Genomic DNA, 22,772 nt, shown 5'->3' on the forward strand with positions numbered 1-22,772 from the left:
TTATTACCATTATTAATCTCAGTATTATTATTTATATTATCATTATTATCAATATTATTGTTAATATTACCATTATTATTATTAATATTATCATTAATATTATCATTATTATTAATATTATAATTATTATTATCAATATTATCAGTAATATTATCATTATTATTAATGTTATCATTATTAATATTATAATTATTATTATCAATATTATTATTAATATTATAATTATTATTATCAATATTATTATTAATATTATCATTATTAATATCAATATTATTAATATTATCATTATTATTAATATTATTATTATTATTATTATTATTACTGAAACACATAACACATATAATGCAGTGAGACCTTAGTCATAGTTCTGTCAGACATTATAACCACAAAATTATGCCACAACTATCAACTCACAAAGCAAAGAAAAGAAAACGATAATTAACTTTGATGCTTTTTCTTTAACTTGCCGAAGACTTTACGCCCCAGAGCACAAAGCGGTCGATTCAATGGTGCTTTTGTGTTTTTTTAATCTACTGAGACGTCATACAAAATAACTAAATGAACTAGCGAGAAACGAGGCTTCCATTGAAGTGTGAAACGTTTTCGGCGAGAATGGTTGCAAGTTGAAGGGTGCACAACATATCAATTTTAGAATGTGCTTAGGTCACTGGGTGTACTGTTCCGGATGATATAATCCGCTTTGTTCTACTTTAACCACTGCAGCGATGTTGCAGCCCTCTGCTTGTTTTACAAGTATTTCAACTGAATGGTCTCCAATTAATTTGTTGTACTTTTCACTTCCACCCACTCCCCCGTCGCCACATAAAATACCTCCAACCAGTCCATAAAATAAAAACATCCCACCCTTTTACTGTAGAGGTCCCCGGATACTCAAAAGCTTTCTAATAGTTACTTTTCAATCGAACCGCCTAACTTTGGAATTCCCTGCTTCCTCCCTGTTTCCCTGACTCTACCAATATGCAGAAATATAATGTTGTAATGTTATGACTATTTGGGCTGTGATCACAGCATAGTATCTGTGTAACTGTGGCAAACAGGGCCAAGGGTCAAAATATTATTATTATTATTATTATTACTATTAATTAATTAATTTCAGCGGCGGCTGGTCGCTGGATCAATTATTATGATTAGAAGAATAAACAATTAAAGTGGGAAAAAATGATTGACATATAAATCGCAAAAGGAATGTGAAAATAGAAAACAGATGTAAACATTATTTTTGGGTTTGCATAAACAAATAACTAGATTGGGGACATTAGGTTGGTCTGATACACGTAATGATGTGATGTAAAGAAACACGTGATGTATGTAGATTTGTGGAGATTCTAGTCAGTCGCTAACGGATGACTCAAGATGACGTGGGAGCAGCATCACTTCGGACAGCCAAGATGTAAAGAACGTGTAATTTCTGAAAATGATCATGAGAATAAATGTTCATAAATAATTCAAGTATGTGTTGTGTTATTTACATCTGTTAAAAAAGAACTGTTTGTCTACAACTGTTTCGATACGTCCACGTCAATCGGTTCCTGTTAGAACTGTTGCATAAATGTTAAAATATACATACTAGACTATCAACTAATTGATACAACATATATGCATACATGCGTTTACACGTACACGAATATAGAGAAAAAGATAAATCTAACTATTAAACATGTACGTTGTTATGGAAAATATTCACATACAACATATGACACGTTTTATAATATATATCTCCCACCTGACAATATAACAATGTAATCTAAATAAACATTTTGTTGCACAAATCCCCTAGATAATTACGCCTCGATGGCAATGTACCTTGTTTGATGTAAGTATAATTTTTTAAAAAAAGCGCCACTTGGATGGATATATATATAAATATATATAAATATATATTTATATAAAGTAAAAGATGAATAATAAAAGTTACATATAACTTTATTATAACATCAAAACAACTAGGAAAACTAAAAGAGAGGAAGAAGACAAAAGATTCCTCTTTAGGCCATGGCATTTTGATGCTAAATGCTTCTCATCAGAAGTGTCAGAATTATACAAAATGATAAACTGGCTTAATAACATTTAGATTGGAAATTGCACACACACACAAGCAATCAGTAAAGATTAAGTTTAGAAGCCAATAGGTTCTGTAAACTTAGAATTAATATAAATATTAATATTTATATAGTAATCCCCGCCAAATAAAAAGCTCAATACAACCAAGATAGAAAATAGAGCTTGTTAAAGAAGAAAAAATTAAAAACTGTAAAAATATATTTTACATTAATTCATTGTTCGACAGGATGCTCAAAAAAGGTTTATTGAAGCATATATATATATATATATATATATATATATATATATATATATATATTTGTAGTTATCGACATACAGTCCTGTTTCATTGTATCACAACTCATCAGTGCCGCTAGACTAGCACCTCTCCCAAGCCAAGGATCGAACCTGGAACCGTCGTGTTGACAGTCGGTAGTTCTATTCTATATACTATATGTATCTCTCTCTCTCTCTCTCTCTCTCTCTCTATATATATATATATATATATATATAGTAAGTTTTAAAAATATATATGGCAATTAAGCTACAAGGATTTTCCGGGTTTTCTCCTCATCTCATCGTCAAACTATTGCATGGGATTTGTGTTGCTTTGTGTTTTATCCCCGTGGTACCATGTTTGCTAGTAAAGCAATCAGATTCTTAGTTTTTCGCATACCCAATGAGTGCGCACACCTGTTTGTTTGTTGTTTTGGAGAGGATTTTTTTTCTTTACTTTGTGATCGTAGTTTTAATTAGTTTTAATTAGGATATTTATTTACATTTTGTGTTATACTAGAGAATTTTTATGTATTTGTTTATTAATTATTACTGTAATTAATTATGATTATCATTTTTGTTCTTGTTATTATTATTAATAGAAGTAATAGTTCATCAGTTGTTTTCGTTATCCTAGGGTAAAATATATTTTGTGTATGCATACGGTTGCTATTTCACTGCTACAGTTTCATAATTTCTTTCTTTTTATTTTGAAGTTTAGGATAGCTAATTTTTCATTCAAACATAATTTGCACAGATCGTCTAGGTTTCTATATATGCTAGCTTGCCATAATATTTTCCACTCTACTATCGGTGATCGTCCACTGCCTTTGAGCTCCAAGTAGTAGTTTGCTAATATTGTCTTTATTTGGCATTTTTCATGTTTGAATATGTAGCTTAATTGCCATATATATTTTCCAAACTTACTACCTAACTCTACTTATGTATCGAGCACTGTCGAAGTAAATACTGAAAATATTTATATAAAATTTTATGTAGATACATAATATATATATATATATATAGACTGTATATTTTTATATATACGATGACCCTTAAAGTTAAAAAGTCATCTTTAAAAAACAATATTTCATAAGATACCGGACGTTGTAATCTCTAGCTTAGGCTAAACAAACGTGATTTAGCAGTCGTCTTATACAACCGATATATGATAAATTTATTAAAATTTGCTCCAATTTTGCACCTCATCTTATCTGATGGTCGCCTTATATATATATATATATATATATATATATATATCTAGTAAGTTATGAAAATATATATGGTAATTAAGCTACACAAAATATTCCGTGTTTCATTCTCGTGAGAATTCGTCAGGCTTATGCCTGTTTCATGCTTAAACATGTAGATCAATTGCCATATATATTTTCAAAACTTACTACCTAACTCTACTTACGGCTCATTGTTTCATTATCTTTGCATGCGGATTCCCATTCATGAAAACAACACAACACGTACACTTGGTTTACTGGGATCTTATTTTATTCTCGCACCATTCTCTACAATACAAGTCTGTCACCACCAAGGGACATTACTCTGGTGGTGTAACCCGAGATCAGTTCCTCATGCAACACTCATAAGCTGAACGAATTCTCACGAGAATGAAATGCAGAATATTCTGTGTAGCTTAATTGCCATATGCATTTTCATAACTTGCTATCTAGCTCTACCTTTGTATTGAGCACTGTTGAAGTAAATACTGAAAATTTACACATAAAATGATATCTTCGTATATATATATATATATATATATATATATATATATATATATATATAGAGAGAGAGAGAGAGAGAGAGAGAGAGTTCCAGAAGTAGAGTCTACAAAATGAAAAATTCCGGGGAACTTAAAGTGGATATATAAATATTTATCAGAAAATCCTAACTAGATGAGAATGGATTAACTTACGTTTTACCGATAATACCAAAGGATCTACCCTTCAAGTTCCAACCAATTTCAGTTTTTTGTATTTTCTTTTTTTTTTAACGGTTCTATTTTTCATTTTCATCTTTAAATATCCTTTTTGATGTATATTTGCTGCATTAATTCTGTCTTTGAGGTTTTCAAACTGTGCTAACCAGCAAATTTATGGCTAATACTGGCAGGGGGACCCAACATTACCCGGGATTGAATGATGATCAACGAATGTTTTACAATCCTATATGTTTATTGTCATCGATATCCGCCAAATCACCCATTTTCAATCAAATCAATCAATTGCCTGTTCTAATTGGGGACCAGTTGTGGTGCACCGGGAGGCTGCTTTACAGGGCTCTATGCAGTGACATAGTTCACAATGCATTGTATTCTACATTGCACTGTAGAGAACTTACTGTTGATTTTATAAAATTATTTTTAGCCTGTGTGCTCGGTGTTGCTCAGGTGTTTTGAGGTGTGTGTTGAGCAAAAAATAAAAAAAAGTGGTAATAGGCAGGTAGGCTAGAACCTGTCCAGCGAAGGAGGAAAAGAATGTGAAAAAAAAAGAAGAAAAACGTGACATCTTTGCCATTGCGTCCATCGCCAAACCAGAAGTGGTGAAGGTTTAAATTAAGGCTAGTCAATCGAAAAAAGGGGATGACTTTCGAAAATATCGGCAATAAAAGCGACACCTCCTTGTAGAAAAGTGCCCAGTTGAAAAAGTTGAGGGAATTAATGTTTTTAGCTAATTTTTCGCTATTTGTCGCCCGAAGGGTCGAGCTTCAAAACGATACCAATCTCGTGAAAATCTGTCCCTTCTATAGAAAGTTTTAGGCAGACATACAAACATACATACATTTTAACAGACAGGTGAGATTTATATTATAGATTCAATTAAAATTTCAAATGAAAAAGTCGAGTATCATGGTTCAAACAGAAACATTCATTTTGAATGCGCCCCCGTCATATCAAAGACAGTGGCCTTTATGATTGTGTGGTGATAATGGTTTGAATTTAAGTTTAAAATAAAAAAAGCCACATATCATCAATATAATTTACTAGTCTGACTTTTTTCTTAAGATACAAAATCATTGATTCAGTACATGGTGAAACGATAAAGTTTACGTCCTAAAAACAAAACAAAAAAACACTACAGCTTTATTTTAAAACTTTTATTGAAAAAATCAATTCAGGAGACTTGATTATGTAGTAGAGCTGACATCTATTCAATGTAGCTGCCTTCAGTTTCAATCACCACCTGAATATGGGTCCGGAACTGGGAGCATGCCGTTTCCACAAGCGCATGTGGGAGCTGGCGAATAGTTGGCAGAGGGCGGTGGTCGGGCTGTCTTTGGTGTTGTGGGAGCCACGTTGATGATGATCTCAACATGACCAAATGAAATAGTCCAGCGGACCCAGGCCAGGGATGAGGGAGGAGAGCCAGAAAGAGAAGAGTACAAAATCATAGAATTCCTTCTGAAGCTAAGCCTGGGTCCCTTTGGATTGTGGACCCACGCTGAGTCCTGCTGCTACACCCATGGTCTGCCAGTGGCCACCTGATTGCATCAGGGGATCACTATACGCTTCAGCACATCCAGGTACACTTTGGTGTTGACTTTCAAACCGACTTCGAAGATGAGAGGTGGCATGATGTGGCGCTCACTTGAAACCATACCAAAGACCATAACCCTGGTCGAAACTTTGTTTTTGTGATACTAACCATATCCCTGTTATTTGTGGCAATCCACTGATGCATTTTGAGAGTGCTGGCAATGGTCCTGTTCTCATAACTTAGATCAGTAGAGAACATAAGTTGTACAGCAGCGCATCTCCGCTCTCGCTCATAGAACATTGTGTCACTTTCAGACATGATTAGAAAGCTCCTATCGCTCTTGGGATTTGTACACAACTGGCCAACTAGTAGATGGACTGCAACAAATAAAGAAAACTGGTTTTCATCAATCGGAAATGGAATCATGTCATCTTTTCTAGGGTGACAATTTAATTGTTCCACCCTGTAAGTGTTAGGTAGATATTAAGACAACGTCATGATGATCAGTAATGATGGAATTTGGGTGGAGCTTTACTATTAAAAGGACTTCCCCCCCTCGCCAATCTTTCACGAGAAACACCTATCTGGCTGAAACTACTGTCAATAATTTTCCCCACTCTTTATCTGTGCCTAAATCCAAACGTAGATTCCATGAGCAAAGCTTCTTTCTTAGAACTGTACGACTGTGGAACTCTCTGCCGCTTGCCTGTTTTCCACCTGACTACAACTTGGACGTCTTCAAGTCCAACATAAACAAACTCCTGACAAACCGCCCCCTTAAGTAAGACACTCTATCAAAACCCCCAATACTAATGATTACTACAATACTATCTCATTGATTACTGTACACGCAATAACCCTTATCCCTGAGTAGTCTTCGGGCCTTGATAAGTGGTGACCCCCATGTAAAAAAAAAAAAAAAGAATTCCAAATGTCTGGTAAAAACGAATTCTCTAAAAGTGATTTTACATCTCATTACAAAAATAACTTAATATCGTTAAGATTAAGTTTCCTCGCACCCGTCACTGCTCAGATTTAGATAGATTTAGAGAGAACCCAGCAAGCATTGAAGAAAGACCTCTCTCCCATCCCTGTCTACTGGACACTCCAGCATTGACGATCTTCAATGAAGATAGTTGTTGGCCGACCTGTGAACTTTCTACTTTTCCTCACTCGGACACAGTCCAACTTTTTGCCGTTAAAATAAACCTTGTTTTTAATACAAGGCTTCGTTTTTTTTATTCTGTGTTTCTACGTTAATTAATCTGTAATGTTATGTGGATAGGCGTTTTCATTTCGTTCTTCCTCTCATCTGTCGACCCCATCAAAGTGACAAACAAATAAATTAAATACTTTGAATTTGAAATATTTTTACAAACAGACTTTTCTTTCTCCAACTTCACAACATGACAAGGAATAAAAAAAGAAAAGAAAGAAAACAACATACTGAGGATGGAGTTTAGCTCTGAAATATATTTATGTTATAAATTTCAAACAAGTAAAATATTGGTTTATTTTCCTAATATTACGTTATGATTTGGCTTTCAAGCGCACGTGATGCATATTTTATTTTATTTTGAATTCACTTTTTTTTTTGAGGGACACTTATTTCCTGTCTGTGCTTTTCATCATACATACAAATTTTGACAGAGCTGTCACCGGCTAGCAGGAATTCATTGTCGTCTGCTCTCTTTCTCCTGCTGTTCATGCAATCACGTCTCTCCCACTCCACTCTCTTTGTCTTACTGCTTCTGCTGCTATCTCCGCGTGATGTAACCAGTCCTACTGTCTCCTACTGCTCCTCTCTTTATTTCACTGTAGCGACTGCTGTCTACGCGATGTTGGGGCACATTATGGAACAAATCTCTGGAGGTGTAACTCGCATCGCTTGATGAAGATAAGAATTTGTTTTTTCGATAGCAGACTCAAGCGTCGGCCATACCAGGGTTATGTAGAGAGTGTGACAGAAATACCTCATATATTTTAAACTTTTAACTATATCTTGCTAATGAACTTATGCAAGTGTCAATGATGTTTTCATTTAGCTAAATAACTTGCCTTTTTTTTTTCAGGTACCCTACCACCAATAGCAATGGCCAAGAACACATTGCCTGAAAGTACTTCTTTTAAACTCCTCGGCCTAACGTTTACAGGGAATATGAACTGGAATAGATACATTGAGAGCATTGCCAAGGCTGCTGCAAGGAAGGTTGGCTCCCTCTATCGTGCTAGAAAACTACTTACGCCTGACAGTATCCTATACCTCTATAAGGTCACCATTCGCTCATGTATGGAGTACTGTTGTCACATCTGGGCTGGTGCATCTGCTGCTTGTCTCTCGCTCCTGGACAGAGTTCAAAAGAGAGTCGCCAACCTGATAGGTCCTGAACTGTCATCTAGGCTTCAGCCTCTGTCCCATCAATGAGATGTTGTATCCCTCTGCCTGTTCTACAAATACTTTAATGGTGAATGCTCTGACGAACTGCAAACACTTGTACCTCCCCGACGTAGCTACCCTCGACAAACCCGACAAGCTACTGTCTCATCCCTTTACAGTAGAGATCCAAGGTGCAAGAAAGCCTTTTACTTCAATAGTTTCTTCCCCAGAACTGCGGGTCTTTGGAACTCCCTTCCGAGATTCTGCTTTCCCAACTGCACTGATATGTAGAAGTTTAAGTGTAATGTTAACAAACATCTTTCTACTCATATCCCTTCATAATGATCCTGCTAATTAAGTCCCTGATAGTAGCCCCCTGCTTCAAAGTGGCACTGTGCCTTGTTTTGGGTGAAAATTGAATAAAAAAAAAAAAAAAAAACATCTGGCTTTTACCGTAGAAACGTTTTTGAAGAATGGTGAATCTGTAACTGCAACAGAGAGAGGTTCTCGAGTTCATTACACGTTATGACGGCATGATGATGTTCCAGATAGAAAATCAATACAGCTATCGGTTGCAAATTTCAGAGCTACAAGTTCAGCACTTAAAATAAAGTCATCTAAAAGACCTTGAAGCGTTCAAATGCCAACGCGTTCAGTTCACAAATATGCTTTGGCATTGGGATTGTCTGACCGAACAGTCAGAAGAATTCTACACACTGATATGCAGTTCCATCCATACAAATTAATGGTTGCTCATAAACTGCATGAGCGTGACTGGGAAGATCATATGCCAAGATGTGGGAGATATTTCTGCCGCACTCTGCAATAAAGAGTAGAAAGCATCTGCTTTGAAAGCACATTCAGATCTGATACAGGCAAGTGTTCTACTTGATCCAAACATATATAGCAAATACCAGAATTAAAAAAAAAAAAAGGTGATTTAGAACTAGCAACCTGCCCAGCATTACCCAGTCATACAATACGCTTAAATATAATATTTTAATTTATACAGATTTCATATTTGTTATTATAGAGAATATTCTCTATTGCTTATTATATATTGTACCCAATATATAATAGTGATTTCAAAAGTAAAAAATAATGACTTGGGTGCCATTGTTGTGTAACAAGGGATTCATATTGGGGCAATACATATAACGGATATAATGATAGTGATCAGAGGAAGAGGAGATATTTACAGTTCTGAGATGCTTGGGACTTCATTTATATACTGACTGGAGATGTATACAAGTTTTTTGAACAGAGAGGGGGGGGGAGATGCATATTCTTGGGAGGGTTACACAATGTTCTTTACAAATGATTAACACATTACCTTTTGGATGTTGAAAGATGACACATGACTACAGTCTTACAAAAACACAATGATGATTCTTTATTCATTGGACCGGTCGAATGCTGATGACATCAGGAATTCAAATTTGGGATCTACATAGTTTACTGTTCTTTCTTTCGCTTCCAAAAGACTGACTTCAAATCAACCCAACCCAACTGCTCTCGACTCTACTCTTCCGCTCTCTCTCAGACTGACTCTACTGAGTGACTCACTAACTCCTATATAGAGAATCCCCCTTCTATGACGTCAGAAGTGTTTCCCAATTCATGTGGCTATGCATGTTTTTCCAAACACACTTTTAACAACAAAAGATTCTCAACATATAATTCTAACCTATTTTTGTAACAGTATATTTTTAATTTGTATTGTTCATTCTTTAGCTGACATTTTTAATAATCAGTTTTCTAAAAAAATGAACAATCAATTCTTTTTCCGATATAAACAATATCTAACTATTTTATAATAGAATTTAACAATAGACTAAATTTCTAACATTCCACTTCTTAACCTTGCTTACAAGGTTCGAGTCTCGGCTTATCCTAATCTCATTTTCACCTATCTAATATTCTTCTTATTTACATGGAAAGGGGACAGCCCTTTCCATGTAACAAAATAACAACTTCATAGTTATATATTTATAAAAGATTTATAAAAATCGGAATCGGTAATTATAAAAGAATGAACAATCAATTTTTTAACAACAAAAGAATGAATGCCAAGAATACAAATTTGGGATCTACATAGTTTAATGTACTTTCCTTCGCTTCCAAAGGACTTTGAACCCAACTCAACTGCTCTCAACTCTTCAACTCCCGACTCCGCAACTCTCTCATCTGACTAACTCTAGCTCCTATATTGAGAATACCCTTTCGTTATGATGTCAGAAGTGGGTCTCCCCAAACGTGACAAATTCACGTGGCTATGCACACGCTTTTGACAACAAAAGAACTCTCAACATATGACTCTAACCTATTTTTTAACAATGTATTTTTAATTTGTATTGTTCAGTCTTTTTAGCTGACCGTTTTAACATTTCGATTCAAACAGAATGAACAATCAATTCTTTTTACGATATAAACAATATCTAACTATTTCTAATAGAATTTAACAATGGCTAAGTTCTAACATTCCACTTCTTAACCTTCCTTACAAGGTTCGAGTCTCGGCTTATCCTAATTTTCACTTATCTAATATTCTTATTTGCATGGAAAGAGGACAGCCTTTTTCCTGTCACACCATCAGCTAGAATCAAAACCAAAACATTTACCACTCCAGCCTTAGGCATTACCATTTGAGCTATCATCAGATGGATAGTTAATGAATGTATATAGTTGCATATGCGCACAAGAGAAGATTAAGTTGACTAATTCCTGCAAGTTCCAATTTTGACTCCCTTAGCAGTTAATTTTACTAGCTGTTATATATATATAAAATAACAATCCACAAAAAATGCAATGATTAGATCTGCCTAGTGTTATTCTGCAACCTTGCATCTCTGAGGAGATGCACTTTGAAAAAAATAGACAGAGACATACAAACATACTGAGTTATATATATATTACACTTAGTTAAAATATAGAAAATACAGAAAAACTTTACAATGTACATACCTATCAAAGAACAAAAATGGCATATTCCAAAAATCACAAATCTATCAAGTAGTCTGTTTTTTTTTTTGAATAAGAAAATAAAATTTTATGACCAGTAAGACGATAGAGTCATTAGCTGCCATATTTTTTTTTTTTTTTTTAATTCAAAGGCAGATAACCCAATTTAATCACCAGGATTTACAGACCGTGCTATGGCTGCCAAAAATTATTAATCGTTAAAAATCATAAAATTTTCTTAATTTAAAAAACAATCCCTTGATCATTTTGTGATTTTTGGAATATGACAGCTTCATTCCATGATTTAGCTGTATTTTTTTTTTTTTTTTTTTTAATCAAGTGTAATTCTAAATAAGCACCAATAAAAAATGGTTAGATCACATGAATTTGATTTGTTTGTATATTAAAATAAATTAACAAGAAAAAACAAAATCAATAAATATAAAATGTTTAATAAATTAGTTTGGACAATTTTATACATAGTTTAGAGTTTTAGTCACTTGTCTGTCTATAAAAAAAAAGTGTCTCTTGACGGTGGCAAAATAAGAGAGATAACACTTTAAACGGCAATACAGTTGGGCCATTTTATATGTTAGGTATACAAAGTAAAGCCTACTCTAAACTTGACTTTTTGGCAACGTAAAGGCTCATCTAGACTTTTTTGGCAACGTAAAGGCTCATCTATACTTTTTTGGCAAAGTGAAGGCCATCTTAACTTCTTTTGGAAAAGTAAAAGTGCTCATCTAAACTTTTTTTGGAAAAGTAAGGGCTCAACTAATCATTTTTGGAAAAATAAGGGCTTATCTAAAATTTTTTGGAAAAGTAAGGGCTCAACTAATCATTTTTGGAAAAATAAGGGCTTATCTACACTTTTTTGGAAAAGTAAGGGCTCAACTAATCATTTTTGGAAAAGTAAGGGCTTATCTATAATTTTTTGGAAAAGTAAGGGCTCAACTAATCATTTTTGGAAAAGTAAGGGCTTATCTACACTTTTTTGGAAAAGTAAGGGCTCAACTAATCATTTTTGGAAAAGTAAGGGCTTATCTACACTTTTTTGGAAAAGTAAGGGCTCAACTAATCATTTTTGGAAAAGTAAGGGCTCATCTAAACTTTTTTGGAAAAGTAAGGGCTCAACTAATCATTTTTGGAAAAGTAAGGGCTTATCTACACTTTTTTGGAAAAGTAAGGGCTCAACTAATCATTTTTGGAAAAGTAAGGGCTTATCTAAAATTTTTTGGAAAAGTAAGGGCTCAACTACACTTTTTTGGAAAAGTAAGAGCTTATCTAAAATTTTTTGGCAGAGTAAATGCTCATCTAAATGTTGTTGGCAAAGTGCGCGCCTAAACTTTTTTGGCAAAGTTAGGTTTATCTAAACTTTTCTGGCAAAGTGAGGGCCATCTAAACTTAAATTTTAAGTCAACAATTTATTTTATGTTTCTATATTTATTTGATGTTTATTTTTTTTATCTTAACTTATTTTTTTTATATATTTTTGTTCAAATAAATTGCTGAAAATGAATCTAAAAACAATTATTGATAAATTTTTTGCCACCCTAAACTAAAATAAAAGGTCCAAAAACAATGTGTATTTGCTGCTGTTGTTTGCGTAGTTATTTTTGACATTATGAAAAAGAAACGTTGCATAAATATAAATGCTTTAGACATAAAAATAAAATCTTTTTAAGTTATTTCTCGGATAAAAAAATCTGCAAGCCGTTTACATGTCTCCGACTGTTATCTGTATCTTGCTGTTTTTTTATTAATTTTTTTTAACTTTTTTTCACTCCAAACAAAGTATATATATATTCACTGAAGCATTAAAGGGCTACTGTTATAAGGACTAGATTCATAGGGGGAGCAACCTGGGTAGAGAGTCGTGTAGAGAGATTTTTTTTTTCACATTACATTTAAAATTCCGCATGTTAATAGAGTTAATAAAACAAGGAGCAGGGAGGGAATTCTAATAAGAAGTTCAAGGAAAGAAGTTGATAAATTAGAAAGCCTTCCAGTATCTGGGGGGATCTCTCCAGTGAAGAGGTGGAATTTTACTGACTGTCAAGTTGATCGGGGGGAGGGGGGGGACTACATTTCACCTCAAAGCATACTAACACTGAAGCATAAATGGCGACTGTCATAGGGACCAGATTCATGTGCTCCAAAATTCGTAAGGTTGTGGTTGGTTGGTTGTTTTTGTTTTACGGCATATCAACCCTTTTCGGGTTATTTAATGCCGAATCCAAAGATTTTGAAGAAAACATTTTTTTAATAGAATATATTTGTTGTTTTCACGTCAGTTTCTATTTAACTCATAGTTGGGACCCTAGCAGGTACTACCACTCCGGGTCAGAGTGGACCTGGGAGCAATGGTAATTAAAGGGTGGCTCCACACTCCCCAGAGCCCGCAAGCTGGGGCTTCACCACTGGATATAGTTTAAGGTCATATCCAGGACTCCCATTGAGGGACTTTTATCCTCTGCAGGGGGGCAGTCGGCGTATTCTAATGCCCCACCGACAGGGCCCGTAAGGAGTGATTATCTACCTAAGAAGTGAATCCAGTACGTACGGATACATAACGATGCATGCATATCAAACTTTTTTGCCACATCTGGGTTGGTGCATCTACCATTAGTCACTCTCTCTCGTGGATAGGATCCAAAAAAGGGTCTCCAATCTAATAGGTCCCTCTGTCAACTAAGCTCTAACCCCTGTCCCATCACTGCAATGTTGCATCCCTATGCCTGTTTTACAAATATTTTAACGGAATGTGCTCTGATGAACTCATTGCACTTGTGCCCCTTGACGTATATATCCTTGATAAAGCTGTTTAGAAACAAAATCCCACCCCTTTCACTGTTAAGGTCCATAAATGCCAGAAAGCTTTCTACTCTAATAGCTTCTCTCAAACAGATGGACTTTTGAATTCCCTTCCTGCTGCCTGCTTCCCTGACTGTACTGATATGGATAAGTTTAAATATAACATAAACCAACATCTTGTTAATCTTTCTTAGGCATGGTGCCAAATAGTAGCCTCTTACGTCCAAGTGGTGATAGACCTTGTTTCGGGTGAAGGTAAGTAAAAAAAAATTGGTTAAGAGATCTATTCATTCAGTAGATGCTATTTTTTTAAGAAAAATGGCCACCTTGTTTACGAGTTACAACCACGCGACTCTTTCTAGAAATGAACCAGCATTATTGCAAATGCAATATTAAAAATCAAAGAAAATATTTTCATCAAGTTTTTGTCTTTCGGAACAGTTTTTTTTTGCAGTATCTCTGGAGAGAGTGGGTCAATCCGGAACAAAAAATAAGACTGGGTATATATGATCACATTAAGTTGAAAAATCTGAACCAAAGTTAATAAACAAAACTAAAATTCATCCCGTCGTTTTCCCCCTTTCCATTTTGGATATTTCTCGCCGCCTCGGACCCCTGAATCATCGTCGCTATCAAATTCTTCATCGTTGTAATACGGACGCTTTTTTTTACCGGAAAATTTGGGGTCTTTTTTCTTATCTTCGGAGGATTTTCCGCCACTCCGCCGATCGTTTGCTTTATCCATGTTGGCTTTAACGATATTCGCATGATCATATATCACGTTGCCGTTCGGATCTTCCTGGCTGAAAGTACTTTGGGTATTTTGTTTCTGGGATTTCTCTTTGGTTTTAGCCTTTCGGTTCACTTCTTCCTCTTTTTTCTTACCTCCCGCTGATGAAAAAGAATCAGTAGGCGGTGACCCTTTCGGGTCATGAAAACCAGCTTTGTCAGGAGGCAAGTTGCCATTGCTGCCTTTTTCCGCACCTGATGCTGATGATGTCGTAGAATTCGGCTCCGTTGCTTTCTTATTAGGTTTGCCGTTGGAACCTGCAGAACCATCACAAATACAAGCATTCTCCTGAGATTCCAGAAAAGTTTTACAACCAGCAGCGTCAGTTGCTTTGTAGGCCAAATCAGCAATGCTTACACAACCTGAAAGAGAAAACAAATGATATTACCTTTAGGCTCCAAAAATATTCAAACATTGTACATAGATTTATTTCTTACTAGCGGGGGTACCCGGCGTTGCCCGAGTGTTTGTTTCCGGGACGGAGGGGGGGGGGAGTTTTAAAAAATGTTATGGTAGGTAAGTAGGAAGGATCAAACCCGGAGTCATGAGTAAAAGTAGGAAAATAAAGTGTGAAAAAAAAAAAAAAAAAAAAAACATCTGCAACGTTAACAGTTCGGCCACCAAGAAAAGTCCATTCCAGTTGTTTAGGAAAAAAAAAAAAAAAAAAAAAAAAAAAAACGACTACGGTAGGTCGGCGCGAACGTGAAAATATAATGTGAATTGTCCAGCACGCTAACCACTACGCCACAGAGCACTGCAGCTTAGTTTAGTGATTTTAAATAACTTCACATGAAAGAACTACGAAGCCAAACCGGTGTTCTCTTCTCAACTGTTCCTTGTGAACGATCCCCAAACGGTGTTAAGTGGTGGCAGGGGGAGGAGGAATTTATTAGAGAGAAAATATTTTACCACTTCCATTGATCTTAACCGATTTTGGCCGTGACTTCTCAGCAGAAAAAGTATAGAAATCTAAGATTATCGAGGAATTTGAGAAATGATAAGCCTATAACACACCTCAGATATTGTTCTGCCGTTTGTGCATATTATATTTGCATGAAATATCTTGATTTTTAATCCTATTAATGTCAAAATCCGACGGGAAAAAATGAGTTCATTTTATTTATATAGAGATAAAGTTGCTATTTTCCCTCTAATTATAGTAAAATACATTGTTATTATGCAGATATTTTCTCAAATGTAAAAAAATACACTTGTGAGGATGATCTATAGATTTTAGCTTAACTGGTATTTTAAAACCAATAAATATTTATTATTTTATTATTACTACCAGCAGTGAAAGATTTTGTTTAAAAAAATCTTATAAAATAAGCAAAGGAATCGTTTTTGGCATCGGAAAATAGGCACAAATTTTTGCGATTTCAATAACGATTCTGATATCTCAAGAGTTCCCATTTTTCCGATTCCCAAATAATCGTTCAAACACACACTATATATATATATATATATATATATATATATATATATATATATATATATATATATATATATGATGGGACGATTTCAATATCTTTCCTAATTCTAATAAAATCACCGATTCTGTTAAATTCCTGATTCAAATTCTTTTAAAATATCTAAATATGAGTTCATTTTATTTATATAGAGATATGCTTGATGTCAAGATTTATAGTTCCATCTTAACATCATCCTCATCAATAGCAATATATAGGTTTTGTTCATTGTCAACTGCTTCATAAACACCCAGACAAATGGTACAAGCATAAACTGGCAGCAGTAATCAAAAACAGAAGTCACAGTTTCCTATTGGACATGGATATACAAACAGATAAAATCATCCAAGCAAGAAACAAGATCACAGTGTAGTATCTGAATGTCATAATCTTCTATATATATAAAGCGAAAATGTATGTGTGTGTGTGTGTGTGTGTGTTTGTGTGTATGTATGTATGTTTGGCGAATGAACTCTTTTTCTGGGTCAACGGCCAACTAGCACCGTGTATATTTGTGTGTGTGTATATGTGTATTGGGGTAGAGAGGGCTCCCGTAAGCCGTGGTGAAGGCAACCTTTCTAGGAGAAGCAAATCTCTGATTTAAAAAACCACAAAGCGGGAGACCAGTACCCGCATTAAGCTGGTCTGCAGTTTAATTTGTTGCTGGCTATCTTGCTCTTGCTTCTTGCTGGATCTCAACATTTTGAACTGAGAGAGAGGCTTAGCTGTCGTACAAAGCTAAGACTCTGTAACATCATCTTTGTATAGATACTCCCTCAGGCATTTGGGCTCATGGACTTTAAATGTCTGAGGGAGTGGCACTCGTCTGACAAGACGTTGCAATCATCTCATGTATGTTTGTGTGTCTGCTAAAAACTTTCGACACACGTGACGAAAATTCACAAACTCGGTATCATATCGAAGCCCCATCCTTCGCTTGAAAAATATCGAAAAATTGGCCAAAAACGTTAACTTTTTCACCCCGAAATCAACAATTTTCCACGGGGGGGGGGGGGGTCAACAAAAACGGGTTTCTCGTAACGATGCCCGATTCTACGCATGCGTCAGATGACGTCATGACCTGATTTACTTTAAATAGTCGAAAAACCAAACACATTTCATCTCCGTCGCTTTAGCGCAGTTGGTTAGCCTGTTTGTTCATTATCTAAACGTTTTGGGTTTGAATAGTCGTGTGAGATGTTTTTGTTTTTTTTCGATTTTTTACATTTAAATATTGAACCCTGTATTATTTAAGCCATTTTTCACGTAACGTTCGTTTTCCTGGTTTCTTCTTTTTTTTTTTACTTCGCTTATTCTTAGCAACACCCAGGTATCCACCGATTTTTTAAATCTTAATATCGAAACAGGCTTATTTAAGCCATTTTTCACGTGTTCGTTTTCCTTACGTTAGATTTTTTTGTGTTTTTTTAATGTTTTGATTCCCCCCCCCGCTTAATTAAAACGTTTTCTTTTCTTACTTCGCTTATAACAATGCTTACATCGTCGTCGTAACGCTCGACGACTTTCAAACATCTTTCACTAACTCATTCTGGCTGGCCGATTTTATTTTCAAACTTTGCCTCAGGATTTCGGGTTCCATCCTTCCCCCCTCTCCCCGGTTTCTTTTTTATTTAACACCACACCCACCTACAAAAACACGGGCAACGCCGGGTACCCCTGCTAGTAGTTAATAAGGAAAGAAACTGATAAACTGTAGAGTTTGCCATCCCAGACAGAAAAACGAAGCAAATAAACAGTTTGCCAGAGAACTGAAAAGAATATGGAATATGAAGAAACTCAGTATAATACCAGTAATTGTTTTTTTTTTTTTTTTACTCAGTGGTCACCACTTATCAAGGCCCGGAAGCCACTCAGGGATAAGGGTTATTGCAAGTACAGTATGTTAGTGTGGAGATTTGATGAAGTGTTTACTTAAGGGGGCGGTTCACTAGGAATTTGTTAACGTTAGACTTGAACACATCCAAGTTGTAGTCAGGTGGGAAGCAGGCAGACGGAACAGAGTTCCACAGGCGTGCAGTTCTAAGAAAGAAACTTTGTAAGTTTGTTGTGGAATTTCCATGGGTCCTGCTATGTGTAATATAATGGAAGTCCAACGTACACACATATATATATATATATATATATATATATATGGGCTGAAGTAAATCCAAGCAAAGGCCAGCTGTGTTTAACAGTTTTACCAAAAGCTTGAGAGATTTTATAACCTCAGAAAATAGGTCAGGAAAATGGAGTCCAGACAATAACAGACAACTGGACACAGATGATGGTTTCTTTAGGCTAAGAGAAAACGGTTTTAGTTTGGTTTGGCTGTTTTGTTTTCCGGTACATAAACCCTTTTCGGATTATTTAATGCCGAATCTTAGAAAATCTTTTTATGCTTCAAGTTCTTTACATTTTCAAAAATTATCTTCATGGTGTTTGGTTTGATTGTTTTGTATAAAAAAAAATTTAAAAAAAAAAAAAAGATTTTGTTTTTGAAAAAAGAGAAGAAAAAAAAGACTATGACATCAATGTTTGGTGCATTTTTGTAAGGATTGGTTGGTTGGTTGTTTTTGTTTTCAGATTATTTAATGCCGAATCCAGTGATTTTGAAGAAAAATTTTTAATAGAATATATTTGTTTTTTCCAAGTCGGTTTCTATTTAACCCATAATGTAGGTGGATTTAGAATGAACAGAAACATAAAATAATATTTCTCAATATGAAGGTAGACTATGAGTAACAGAAAGGAGGAAGTAGTCCCAGTCTGGCTGAGAGAAAATAGTAAGAAAGTCAGTGATAATGTAAAAAATATTTTATTTTATGTAATTTTAGCGAGATGCAAATGAATTTGACAGACGATCAACAGCTTACGATAATATATATAACATACAACACTTCTGATCATCTTTAGTTAAAGATAATATATAAAACAAAAATGAAAGTAGAGTGACACCCGGGCAATATCAGATATGCCAGCCTGGAATAAAGAGTGTAAAATTCCTTAAATAGAGTTTTGTTCATTGACAATTGCTTCGTAAACATCCAGACAAATGGTACAAGCATAATCTGGCAGCAGTAATCAAAAATGGAAGTCACGGATTCCTATTGGGCATGGATATACAAACAGATAAAATCATCCAAGCAAGAAACAAGATCAAAGTGTAGTATCTGGATGTCATAATAGTTAACAAGAAACTGATAAACTGTAGAGTTTGCCATCCCAGAAAGAAAAACGAAGCAAATAAACCGAGTTTGCCAAAGAACTGAAAAGAATATGAAGAAACTCAGTATAATACAATAATGTAATAATTGTATGTTAGTTGGTTTTTTTTTACGGCATATCAACACTTTTTAGGTTATTTAATGCCAAATTCAGTGATTTTGAAGAAAATTTTTTAATAGAGTATATTTGTTTTTTCCAAGTCAGTTTCTATTTAACCCATAGTTGGGACCCTAACAGATACTACCACTCCGGGTCAGAGTGGACCTGGGAACAATGGCAATTAAAGAGTGGCTCCACACTCCCCAAAGCCCGCAAGCTGGGGCCTCACCATTGGATATAGTTTAAGGTCATATCCAGGACCCGTAATTGTAAAAGCACTAGGGACAGTCCCAAAAAATCTGGAAAATAAACTGGGAGAAATTGGAATCAAAGGGAGGACTGAAACTCCATAGCAAAATCCAATGATAAAAACTGCCAAAATCTTTTGAAAAATCCTTGAATATGGAAACCAACTTAAATAAACTATAAACACTAACCAGCAACAAGGAAAGTGCAACAGAAATAAAAAACAAACTAAGTGTACTAAAATAAATTTTTAAAAGTACATAAAATAAAAAAATATATAAATTACAAAATAAATAAAATTTAAAAAAATATACAAATCTATATAAATAAAATGAACTCATTTTTTCCCGTCGGATTTTGACCTTAATAGGATTAAAAATCAAGATATTTCATGCAAATATAATATGCACAAACGGCAGAACAATATCTGAGGTGTGTTATAGGCTTATTATTTCTCAAATTCCTCGATAATCTTAGATTTCTATACTTTTTCTGCTGAGAAGTCACGGCCAAAATCGGTTAAGATCAATGGAAGTGGTAAAATATTTTCTCTCTAATAAATTCCTCCTACCCCTGCCACCACTTAACACCGTTTGGGGATCGTTCACAAGGAACAGTTGAGAAGAGAACACCGGTTTGGCTTCGTAGTTCTTTCATGTGAAGTTATTTAGAATCACTAAACTAGGCTGCAGTGCTCTGTGGCGTATTGGTTAGCGTGCTGTTCTATTCACATTTTATTTTCACGTTCGCGCCGACCTACCGTAGTCGTTTTTTTTTTTTTTTTTTCCTAAACAACTGGAATGGACTTTTCTTGGTGGCCGAAGTGTTAACGTTGCAGATGTTTCCTTTTTGTTTTGTTTTTTTCCCCACTTTATAAATTTAAAAAATAAATAAAAATATAGAAATTAAAAATAAATGAAATTAGAAAATGTTTACATTTTAAAAATAAACAAAAATATGAATTAAAAAATAAAATTTTAAAAATATACAAGTAACTATATAATTAATTTTAAAATATATAAAATGGAAAATTTTTAAATATATAACAAATTTTTTTTAAATATATAACTATATAATTAATTTATCAAAAAATAAATTAATTAAAAAATATATATATAGATTGAAAATAAATAAAATTATAAAATATGTAAATTTTAAAAATAAAAATATATAAATTAAAAAAAAAATAAATTAAAAATATATATAAATTGAAAATAAATAAAATTATAAAATACGTAAATTTTAAAAATAAAAATATATAATTGAAAAAAATAAATAAATAAATGAGTTTAAAATAAATAAATGAATAAAACAAAAAGAAAAATATATAAATTTAAAAAAAAAAAAAATAAAATATATTTAAGCATATTTTATGACCAGGCACAGCAGGCGCCCCCTGGTAGTAATTAAATGAATAAAATGTTAAAACGCAGAGGATGAAAGATGATTGTAGAAGCTCGGGGGAAAAAAAACACCATTGGATGCTTGCAAGTAGAAATTAGACACATGCAACAAGCATTTCATATTTTTATTGGCATTCAAATTCTGTAAAAAAAAATAAATGGTTAAGTGCAATATGTAAATGCAAGTAAAAAAATAAAAAATGGCTTCTGCTTACCCTCATAGAGTTCAGTGCCGCCCGTGGCTTTATGCAGATTTTTGCAAATAAGTCGCAGACATGTCTGGAAGTCGGTGTCGCATTTGCTCTTATCGCTGTTGCATTTGTCATAACATATATCGTGCTTCTCACAGCAGCTTGTAACGGCAGGGAACAGCTGCGAATCAACCTGACGGCAAAGAGTAAAAAAAAAAAAAAAAAAAAAAAAAAGAAAAAAAAAGAAAAAAGAAATTCTTTTTAAAGATTTTATTAAGAGGTAGATATCGAAAAAGAAGAAAAAAAAACTTACATAAAAATGTTTTTACAAAAGTTTTATATAAGACTGGCTGGGGCGGGGGGGGGCTAAATGGGGCAGTCGGCTGTCCCGGTCATAAAATACACTTAAATATGATATTTTTTATTTGTCCAGATCTTGTATATCTATCTATCTATATATATAGAGAAAAGTGAACGTGTGTGTGTGTGTACATTTCCCTACGCAATAACTCCGTCAATTTTTAGTCTACAGACTCGAAATTTGATATACAGGATACTGAGATTTGGGAAAATCGATGTGATCGGTTTTTGGTCAGAAATTTGTCGATTAATGGGTCAAAGTTCAACGATTTGACCTTTGAGAACTCTACCAAACTCCTCCGACAATTTTGGGTCTACGCACTTGAAATTTTAGATATAGGTTCCTTGGACATGGATCTAACTTAGCTTTATTTGAGCCCAAAACAATAAATTTTAAGGGGTCATAATAGGGGTCAAAGTTAAAAAAAAATTGACCTCTGCGGTCTCTTCCAAATTACTCAGACAATTTCTGGTCTAAATATTTGAAATTATTCAGGGATAGGGCAAGCTTTTTCACCAGTTTGGGTCGAATATTTTTAGTTACCAATGTATGTATGTATGTATGTATGTATGTATGTCTTTGCATGTCTGCCTTAAACTTTCAATAGAGGCGACGGATTTTACCAAGATCAGTATCATTTTAAAGTTCGGCCTTTCACATGACAAATATCGAAAAATTGGCTAAAAACATTAATATCTTCACCTTCAACTAGGCACTTTTCTACCGGGGAGGGGGGGGTCACTTTTTTTCGTCGATATTTTTGAAAGATATCCTCTCCTTTAGATTGTCTAGCCTTAATTTTAAAAAATGTGGCTTCCGGTTTGGCGGTGGTCGTAACAGCATAAACGTTAGGTTTTACCCCGTTCTTTTCCTCCTTTGAGGTACGGGTTCGAGCCTGCCTTCCTACTACCACTTTTTTTTTTTTTTTTTGCTCAACATATACATCCAAACACCCGGGCAACGCCGGGCTGAAATGCTAGTATATCTATAAAAGTGAACGTGTCTGTGTGT

General features: G+C 34.4%; 1 protein-coding gene across 2 annotated transcripts in view; it reads right to left on the minus strand.

The window, feature by feature from the left end:
• Positions 1–11,595: 11,595 nt before the first annotated feature.
• The window catches only part of LOC145265569 (uncharacterized), a 77,043-nt gene continuing 65,866 nt past the window's right edge, over positions 11,596–22,772 (minus strand). Inside the window, exons 3-5 of one of the 2 annotated variants that reach the window (XR_013864675.1) lie at positions 21,425–21,593; positions 11,821–15,129; positions 11,596–11,790 (exon numbers count right to left, since the gene is read on the minus strand). Coding sequence is in view for 1 of the 2 variants with exons in the window: in XM_080121541.1 (XP_079977667.1) it covers positions 14,531–15,129; positions 21,425–21,593 (768 nt within the window). In the remaining variant the exon portion in view is untranslated. Of the gene's footprint in view, positions 15,130–21,424; positions 21,594–22,772 lie in introns of both variants that reach the window. The other variant, XM_080121541.1, reaches the window with a different exon arrangement.

This window comes from Euprymna scolopes, chromosome 40 (genome assembly GCF_053919585.1).
Source record: "Euprymna scolopes isolate OS-2025 chromosome 40, ASM5391958v1, whole genome shotgun sequence".
In the NCBI taxonomy this organism is placed as follows: domain Eukaryota; kingdom Metazoa; phylum Mollusca; class Cephalopoda; order Sepiida; family Sepiolidae; genus Euprymna; species Euprymna scolopes.